Genomic DNA, 10092 nt, shown 5'->3' with positions numbered 1-10092 from the left:
AAATAGAGAGGTTTATGTTATGGGAAAACTGAATCTGTGGGGGTTTATATTTTTCAAAGACAGTAACTAGTACGGAGAGAAATCAAAGTTCCTTGCTCAGCAGCTACACTCGCTTGCTGGATAACTGGATGAACGAATTTCGTGCACATGACCACAGCCAGAAGCCCTAAATCACCTGCGCTGACTCTAGGCTGACTGCCACAAGGTTATCCTAACTAATCCCCACGGAAGCTCTTTGAACTCTTAACGTGTGTCCCTTATTTTCAGACGACCAGCCTGGTCTTAAGTGCACTTAAGACCTAGCAGGTACCCCTAACCCCGCTAAAGGGCTCAACTCAAACAGAGCCCCTCCTCCCTGTCCTTTAACCCCGCCCTCCTGAGGTCCCTGCTGTTTGCGACGTTAAGGCGGGGCCTGCGTAAACAAACGCCCTGGGTCTTGAGTGGAGGCGGAGCCTCCCCAGAGGCCAGTGCGCAGCTGAGGAGCTGGACGGAAGGTTTGCTCCGCCCCCAGAGACTCGGAAAGCCACCATGGAGGGGTACCACCGGCCCTGCGATGAGGTACCGCCCCTCTGGCGCCAGGAAGAGCCCCTCAGCCCTCTCTGACTGGCTGTGGGGACACTGCGGGGTGGTCTCTTAGTTCTGGGCGAGTTAGGAGGCAGCTTCTCTTTAGCCTGGGTCTGCTCCGCGCGGCCTGGATCCTTCTTGCCCTTAGGCGTCTCGCTCTCCCCGCCCCTCCCCCGCCCCTGAGATCCTTAGGGTGGGTTGATCGTCGCTCTGGCCTTAGTGAGCAAAAGCGCTTGGGGGACAGTCGTCCGGGTCTGCGAGGGCCGGGAGGTTGTAGGGAAGGCCAGAATTTGGGTTGCATAGGCTGGCGTTGGCGAGCCCCGCCCGTTTGTGATCAGGACTTGGGAAACCGGTCTTCTCTTTGATCCCTCCACCCCTTTGGGTCTCCTTGAGCTGGTGCTGCAAGGTGGCTGGCTCTAATTCTCCCCAGGAAAGGCTAGAGGAAGTGCTTTATGGATTAAGAGCCCTTGCTCACTGATTCAGGTTTCCCTAAGCCTCACCAGAACCCCATAATGTATGTTATTTTCCTGTTCCAGAAGGTAACTGACTTTTCATGGCGACAAAGTGATAGGCCCCAAGTTAAAGGAATTACAGGTGTTCCATTTGAACCCGGGTCTCTGGCTTCATACTTAAGCCTTTATTTCAAAGACTTGGAGGATGAGGGCTGTTGAATTGTCGCACAGCCTGTAAGAGTTTGCAAGGACAGAGTGGACAGATGTTCTGCACCTCCTAGCAAAGGCGCAATGGGATCTATTTCGCACTACTTTCTAAATACATGTAATTTCAAAAGAAATCGGAGTGGAGACATAGTCCTAGTGGGCTTGGGTAGCACAGGAGACGCCCCGAGCTCAGAGCACCAGAAGAGACAGAGATGCATCCATATTATTAGGCGACTTTCCAAACTGTGGTGAAATGCGCATCCCTTATTTCTTCGGCCAATTTTTGGATGTGATTTTTGAAGTAAAAATGATATTTTATCATAGGACCAAACTATGAGACCTCTTTTCATAATGTCTCCAACGATTTAGATTTTCATTCCCCCCCTTTTTTAGGAGAATAGTGGGAAATTGTATAGAATAATTAATAGAATATTAAAATATGGAAACCTATACTTAAAGCATAACTCTGGAATTGACTTGTTTCAAATAGTTTGAAGTTCCATAGTGGTTTTTAAAACACAGAAGTGCTGTGCTGTTTTCCCAATGCACTCAAAATACCTTCCTGGAAGTCATTTTGGTATTACCTAAAGCATCTTGGCTTGTATTTCAGTCTTATCACATAACCTAGTTCTACACTAGAGGACACTTAGATGCTATTGAAAATTGCTGTTAACCTAAGATTCTAACAAGGTGCTCCATTTTTTTTTTTTTACCAATTTATACAATTAGAATAACATTAATTTCTAATGACAGAGTATTGCTGTAATCTTTTATTTGGGAAAGCAATGGTTTGTCTCACATCAGTTCAAAATAAAATTGGAAATGACAGTTGAGCATACTCTTCTTATGGCCCACTTTAGCTGAAATGATTTCCTGTATACTGATAGCACACAACAGACACCAGTAATAACTGCCGAATGCCAATTTCTTAAGCTTTATTATACAATGATTATCTAGAATACTCAATACACTCACTATTGTAAAAGCACTTTTCAAAACGTTATTTGCCTACGCCCTACCCAATTCTAATGGCTCCAAATCTACAGGGAATAGGTTCAGTATTCTCAGTAGACCTGATGCTCCTAGCACTGTGGTCTTCTGTCACTATTGTTTTCTTAGGCCAGATGAGGGTATCCTGAATATTGCCATGCTCAAAGCAGTTTTATTGTGTGTTTTCTTTTTAGGTTGGCTTCAATGCTGATGAAGCCCATAATATAGTCAAAGAGGTGAGTTAATATTTGTTGTTATCACAAAGCCTGTTGGGTTGATGAAAATATCTTAAATCCAGTTTTTGATTTGTCAGGCCAACGCTAGAGATGTTAATGTTAAGACATCAAGATGTAAACCGTTTCTTCCTTCATTGTGGTGGTGTGTATGCAGGGTATGTGAGGTCTGTTGGACCTTTTTCTGAAAGTCACGCTAAAGCTCTGTTGCAAGTCTATAGAAAGAAAAGATCCTGAAGACCCTTCTTGATTCTAGTGTTGTCAATATAGACTACACTGTGGGTGAGGTACTTTAAGAGGACTCTAAAGAGTCATCATTAGCTCTGCCAAATCCTAGGTTCAAGACAAAACCCTGAGCTGCCTCAGGAGACTGGCTTCAATTGCAGGCGTGGCTACTGGGGCCTGTGTCCTAGCAAGCCCTGACTTGAGTTCTGTCTGGGCAGGATTGACTCCACCTTCTGGGCCTCGAGTGTGTGTGTGTGTGTGTGTGTGTGTGCCATCAGTTTCCCCAGAGACAGCTCCTGACTTGCCTGAGAGCTTGCTCTAAGGCATAGTGTCCTCCTGAGCTCAGCTAGGCTGACCCTGTATAAGTAGGATCATCAGCTCAACAATGGAGAGGGCTAGGCAACAGGAAAAAACATGCTGTATTTTAATAGTTGAAGAATTCGTATTAGCCTATTTAGTTATTTAAAATATCCAGACTGTATTATATAGCTGAATACTTAATTAAAATAAAATGCAAATGTGTTCAGTGCCTTCACAATGTCAGAGCATAAGGAAGAGCAATTAGAAGGGAAAGATAGCAATAATCTTATTTTTTGAAATAGAATGTCAAGAGACAGTTAGTGATTAGTAGACATGAAAAAAAAAGATGCTGGATCTTTGGAAGAGCCACTTTAATATATTTTCCTTACCCAAGTTTTGAACCATATAAAAAGGCAAAAGTGTCACTTGAAAGAGTAAAACACTGCCTTTATTGTCGATTAAAAAGTAGGTTGATGACTGTATCATGTTATACTAACCCCTGCTCAGTTCAGAACTTGCAGTACTGGCTTTGCATGCACACAAGGGAAAATCTGAGTCAGCAGAGAAACAGGAGGATAATGTGTCTCTTGGTCTGAGTAAGGATGGAAGGAAAAATGAACCCAACTTCAAGATGTGTGGGAATGAAGTTTTCTCATGAGACCAGTGCTGACCACTCACCAACCAGATAGTTCACTCCATCTCCATAGGAACAAGTGATGGATGCAGTAAGAGGTCAGGAATGTTAAAGACGTGTGTGTGTGTGTGTGTGTGTGTGTGTGTGTGTGTGTGTGTGTGTGTGTGTGAGAGAGAGAGAGAGAGAGAGAGAGAGAGAGAGAGAGAAAGGATTCTATCTGTGCACATAGGTTGAAGTAAATCTACTGAGACCTCTGTCTTGAGAAGAGGTGGGAGAAGCTAGTGGGGAACTAAATTTTCACCTATCACAGGAGTTCTACATGTGCCTATAGCTCATAAAACAGTGGAAAACATGTTATTTGGAAATATATAAGTAATTAATAATTAATAAGTAATTCTTAAACTGTTGTGTGTCTCTCTCTCTCTCTCTCTCTCTCTCTCTCTCTCTCTCTCTCTCTCTCTCTGTGTGTGTGTGTGTGAGTGTGTGTGTTAGAGGTTATGTGGTATTAGAAACTACCAAATGCATTTTTATTTCTTCTCTTGTTTCTTTGGTTTTTGGATATTTGGTTTTTGGTTTTTCTTTTTGTTTGATTGTTTGTTTGAGATAGAGTGTTGTTATGTAGCCAGGATAGCCTGTCTCCTAGTTGTAATACTCCTGCCTCAGACAATCAACCACACACCACTGCACCTAGCTTACTAGATGCATTTTACAGTAGGACTCTCTCTAACTGAAATATTTCTGAGAATGCGGTTAGCTATACAAGCCGTGTAACTGATAACAGTTTGATCATCGCAACCGAACTTGAATTCTCGACATGAAAGAGGGTGCATAGGAGAAATCTCAGGCTTCATACATGTTGCTTTGGGGAACACGTCTCTGGTCACCTTAGCCTTTCTTTCCTGAATCACCTTTCTATGCCACTAAAATATTTCCACTGAAAAGCTGGAAAGCTTTAAAGGTATAAGTACTGTTTTTAAAACCCTCCGGACCATCCTAGATACTTTCCATAGTTCCAACAGTCGTTCCTGTTTTATTCCATACTCAGTGTCATTCCTTTAATTTCAGGGTTTGGTTTGCTTGTTTGCTTGGTTTTGTTGTTGTTGTTGTTTTGTTTCGGCTTGTTTGGTGGTTTTGGTTTTGTTTTTGTTTTCTATGTAGCTCTGGGATTTGCTCTGGAGGCCAGGCTGCCCTTGAAGTCCCAGAGTACCACCAGCCTCTGCCTTTCAGTGCTGGGATTAAAGGCTTATGCCACCAGCAGCAGCTTCTTTTAATTTTTTGCTCAGAACTCACTCTCCCTGTCAACTTAACTTTTACCGGTGAACTTTTAGAGCCAGTCATGTACTAGTACTCGAAGACATTTCATTTAGTGAGTGATAGAATTTCCCCCATGCCCAAAATTTCCTCAAAGAAAAAATGATGTTTTAAATGACATAACTCAAGACAGTCTAAAGCACGTTCAGTTTAGACTATCCAAAAAGTACATTTGAATCAGTATTGCTTCAGAAACAAACGTCTAAGTCTTACTGTGTGCCCAGGTCCTGCACTTTGCCCTGGGGTAATACAGAACTGTTTAAAGCTCTGATTTGTGTAGTGTCTTTCAGGGTTGATGGTAATGAGTTAGGAACTTCACTTGGCTCGGGACAGTGAAGGAATGAAGAAAAGGCAAACATACATATAGACACATGGCGAGAAACCTGGGATCAGGTGCACTGGGCTTAAAAATGAGGGAGGGAGCTGGGGTGATCTACAAGGTTATCCAATTATATTTTGACATTAAGGGTTAAGCAAAGAAACGTGTTGGAGACTGGGCCTTATCCAGAGCATCTGACTTCAAGGCCATCAACTCCTTCTCCTACACTTTTGGTCCAAAGCTTAGAGTGATAAAGAGGACAAAGGAATTAGTTCTTGAGTCTGGGACCATGGATTCAATTTGACCTTGCCAGCAAGATGGAGTTGTTTTCCCTGAGATGGCTGGATTCAGACAACTGTTCTCTTACAATTACAGACAGAGAAGCAGAGATATTATGTACAGCTGAGTAAGGAGGCAGGTTTAGTTAATCTCAGTAGGAGCAATCTCTGTAGAGGAGCAGTCTTGAGGCTGGGGGAGAAAGCTATGGCGGTCATTTTCTGCACACTGTCAACGTCTGCATCTTCCCTTAATCCTGCAGTCATTTTTACCACTTCCTGTTTGATTTGTCCTTCCCATGTTATAAACATTAGAGTTCTTTGATTAGTGCCTCTGCTAGGTTTACCACAGAGGCATTGGCAAATTTATCTTTGTATGACCTGTGATAGTTCATAGAATGAGATAAGACTCATGGAAATGCTTAGAAAACTCTTAAAGTTAGAGACAGTGCACAACAAGCATGTGTTTTCTGTTAATGCCTTAGCAGGCTCTGTCTTGAATGAATTTCTCCTGCACTGTATGTCTAGTTTGGTTCTTCTGGATTAATTGAGCTGTTCCCTCTCCTAGTGTGTTGATGGAGTCTTGGGTGGTAACGATTATAATCAGAATAATATCAACCAGTGGACCGCAAGCATAGTGGAACAATCTATAACACATTTGGTCAAACTGGGGAAAGCTTACAAGTACATTGGTAAGTGATGATGCGCTGTCCTTCCTCCCTAGCTCACGTACCTTTCTCCTCCTGATTCTCTCTGGATTGTAAGAGTGTATCTGAATGGTAGGCACTGTAGTTGACCACTCATAGTGGAGGATGCACTTCTGAGTCATTGCTTCAACATAATACACAACCATGTGCAAAAGGAAGGGCTTTCCGTCTGAAGCAGTTTGAATGGCTTGCCCTTTGTAGCAACAGTTGGCTTTGCCTACTGAGATCCTTCAGTGTCCCTCTCGGTCATCCGTGCCTCTGCACAGGCCTGTGAAGATCCACACACCCAGTACAAAGTAAAATATTTCCCGCATTTCTGTCTGAAATCTATTAATGGCGCAGAGCTCACAATTTAATCCAGAATTTTTCTGCCCTACAATTGCAGGTGGTGTTAGTAACAGTTCATGATATGGCTGAATCTCATGAAGTTAAGTTCAGGATGGTAGGAAGTATTCAAAATAGGAGACAATTTTAGTCTACCAGCTGAATTGTTTTGTGTTATACTTCGTTCAGCTTTTAGACTCCTAATACCAACACTTCAATCTTGATTCTTCCCCCCTTTCAGTAACTGCCAGTCTGTGTCTTTCTTTGTAGTGACCTGTGCAGTGGTCCAGAGGAGCCCATATGGATTTCACACGGCCAGCTCCTGTTTTTGGGATACAACATCTGATGGTGAGGGACCTTAAATGCATTTATCCAGAGTCAAAGTTCCAGCAAAGTCAGACTGGAATTATTACCATAGCGCTACTTAAAGTCTGAAAAGACAGTATCACTAGAATTGCTTTCTATCTATTCCCAAGTATGATGTCAGCGCAGTATAAAATGTGAAGATGCAATGAGTTGCAGTAAATACTGATAAAAGCTACAAGTGTATGTGCGTGCGTGTGCCTGTGTGTGCCTGTGTGTGCGTGTGTGTGTGTGTGTGTGCTACTTAGTGTCTGGTAATTGTGAGGTTTTGCTCATATATCAAAGTCCTCTTCTTGTATGCTTTCAGGAACCTGTACCATCAGATGGGAGAACCGTACCATGAACTGCATCGTTAATGTTTTTGCAGTTTCGATTGTCCTGTAACCTGTAATGCACTAAAAATGTGTTGGGTTAAGGCCGTTAACTTAAGTTTGTGAGTGTATCCTTTCTAAAAAAAGAGTAACAATTCCTTATTAATGTGCTAGATGACACGTGTGCAATATGCTTCAAAGCTATCAACAGAGAACTAAATATTGTAAGCAGAAGTCTAATAGGCAGTTGGCAGATTATCTCGTATTCTATACAGCATCAGTTAAGGACATAAAATGTTAGCCAACAATTAATGCAGAAATATGGCTGACCTAAACTTAGAATCTTCTACTTATACAAGCCTTTCACTGGCATTATGTTCCCCCGGAGATGGGGAAATCTATTTAGATACTAACATTATCATTAACTAGAAAGCATAACAGGGATAAATATATGAACAAATAACTACAAGGAGAAATGCAGAGAAAAATAACATGAAGTACCTAATACCTTTCTGATTTAAGTTTTCTTCCTTTGTTGAATTGCATATAATAGTCCATAGAGAGTAATTTTGTCATACACACACACCTGCCCCATCTAACTAGTTTTGTTTTCCTGAGAACTGACAAATCCATTGTTTTTTTTTTTAATGTCAGTTTCTTACATTTACACTTGAGGTGGAATTAAATATGATTGACCAGATTTCCTGGGTGAGCAAAATTAGTTAAGTATATGATCAACAGTATATGACTCAGACAACTGCCTTACAATCCATTGCTTCCACGAGGGACAGATGGGTATCTATCAAATGTGTGCTCTGCATGTTTTTCTCCAGGCAGACAGCTCTTAATGTGGTGTTCACGTGGTGTGCACATGGCCTTCATGTGGCAAGTTGGTTTTGGTAGCTGTTCAGTTGGAAAAACCAGTGTTTATGTTTGAAGAAGAACAAAAGAAAGAAAGGAAAGAGTCTCGCCCTCCATGGAAAATTAAGCAGAAGGAAAATACCTTGGTGACAGAATTATAGATACAGATTTTAAGGGTTGCTTCCCACAAAGTAATACATCAGATATGCAACTCTTACTTAAAGGCCTTATTAGTAGTCTTAGCTATACAATGATAAATTTTATCATTGAATTAGTTTCAACTATGTGTGAATAATTTAAAAATACTTATGTAGAGTTAGGACAAATGGGGTAGAATATACATTAAAAGTGAACAATCATTAGCAGGTTATCTAATATCTCAGGGCTTATGAAATATAGTTCAATTTATTTAAAAAAATCAAAAATAAACATTAGGATTCACAGCTGGCCACCAAATGCAAAGTCAGTCTGCCATTTAACCTTGAAAATGAAATCAACTTCGCATCTTAGCATTGACACGCAATCCATGTAAACACTGGAATCCCATGTCATTGAAGTTTTAGGGGAAGGAAAAGTTTAGTAGTAATGGCAACAACATTAAGACAGGATTCTTGTATGAAGACTATGCGCATGGTTGACATTTTGCAGAATAACTGTAATGACAAGAATGCAAAGATGGGGTTTAATGAGGTGACCTGTAGCTTTGGCACATCCGAGGTTCTTTGTCATTACCTTTATGTTACTTTATGCTGCTGGCTCTTGTACCTTGCGAAATTGTAACAGTGACCAAATTATCTGTGCAGTTAAGGCTTACTCTTTGATTATTGTTGTTGAAGGCTCGTTTTCAAAGTATCAAATCATACCTCGTGAGCTTGCTATCTGCTGTTTCCAGTTAAAAATATAATAAAGACTATGTTATTGTGCTGAACATCTGGCTCTGGTTGATCCTTCAGTGGTCAAGAGATCAGGATTCTGCTTTACTTGAAAAAATTCCAAGCAGGATAAATAGAGGAGGAAAATAAATGGGACCACATAAATATATTACAAAAATTAATACATCAGGAATGTGAGGCCAGACTCAGTTGCCCAACAAAACTGTGTCTCAAAAATATTGTTACCCAAATCTAGTCTTCACCATTATAAAATCATTAATAGCTTCTGTTTCGTGTATTTTATTTATGGTCTTGAATACAACGTTTTTTCTTTAAGTATAAAATATATTTGGTAACTACTTTTTAACACGTAATGATTATTTTTAGCCATTTGTCTTGTTTATCAAATTGCAAAGGAATTGTTGCTTATTTCAAAAAATTAGGAACCGCAAGTAAATAAGAGTATTCATGTGTAAGCAGTAACTGCGGTTTGTGTAAAGCTATAATTTTGTGTTTGTAAAGTCCTAATAGACCGCCTCGATAATGGCAGCATCGCATTACACTCTCTCGTGCAGAGAGCGCTTTTGTTCTTCCCAAGTTGGGTGTTACTTAAGTAGGAGCCACTCAGTGGGGCTTCACTGTATGCACGCATCATTGCAATTTCTAGTGATCTAAGGATGATTTCAGGGTTGTGTCGTCAATGTTTGAGTAAAAGTAGTTACATGTTCTTGATAGCAGTTATTAAAAGGGATGAGAAAATGGTCATCTATTTGGGAGAAAGAGGTTAAGTCTCTTTTATGACACATATCAAAGAAAAGTCGAAAGTGAATTGAAATTCTTTCCTCATGTGCTCCAATCCATCCAAGGGGAATTTGTTTTATAATTCAAAAGATGGAACTATGTTTGTGGCTAAATCATCTATGGCAAGTGTTTCATAGTTCTATGAAGTTCACTCTCTACCCTTCACAGTGAATATTTTCAGTTAGCGTACAAAGAAAGTAATGGTTTTGATTATGACATTGTCATACATAGGTGTCCTACTTTGTTTGTGACTGATGCTCCCACGGCTTCCACATCCTTCTCCCTGCCCCACTTGCTGGTTCCCTTCCTCATCTGATAGTCCTTCCTCTGTCTTTCACATTCC

At 40.9% G+C, this 10092-nt stretch overlaps 1 protein-coding gene across 1 annotated transcript; it reads left to right on the top strand.

Moving 5' to 3' along the window:
• The first annotated feature begins 448 nt into the window (after nucleotides 1–448).
• Dynlt3 (dynein light chain Tctex-type 3) lies at nucleotides 449–9004 on the top strand. Its single transcript, XM_021188322.1, has 5 exons — nucleotides 449–558; nucleotides 2408–2449; nucleotides 6079–6202; nucleotides 6812–6889; nucleotides 7212–9004. Exons 1-5 carry the CDS (start codon nucleotides 529–531, stop codon nucleotides 7286–7288), a joined length of 351 nt encoding a protein of 116 aa, XP_021043981.1. The 5' UTR covers nucleotides 449–528; the 3' UTR covers nucleotides 7289–9004.
• Nucleotides 9005–10092: the final 1088 nt, after the last annotated feature.

This window comes from Mus pahari, chromosome X, assembly GCF_900095145.1.
Source record: "Mus pahari chromosome X, PAHARI_EIJ_v1.1, whole genome shotgun sequence".
In the NCBI taxonomy this organism is placed as follows: domain Eukaryota; kingdom Metazoa; phylum Chordata; class Mammalia; order Rodentia; family Muridae; genus Mus; species Mus pahari.
Note: the sequence above shows the minus strand (reverse complement) of the source record. Positions and strands in the feature narration are given on the sequence as shown.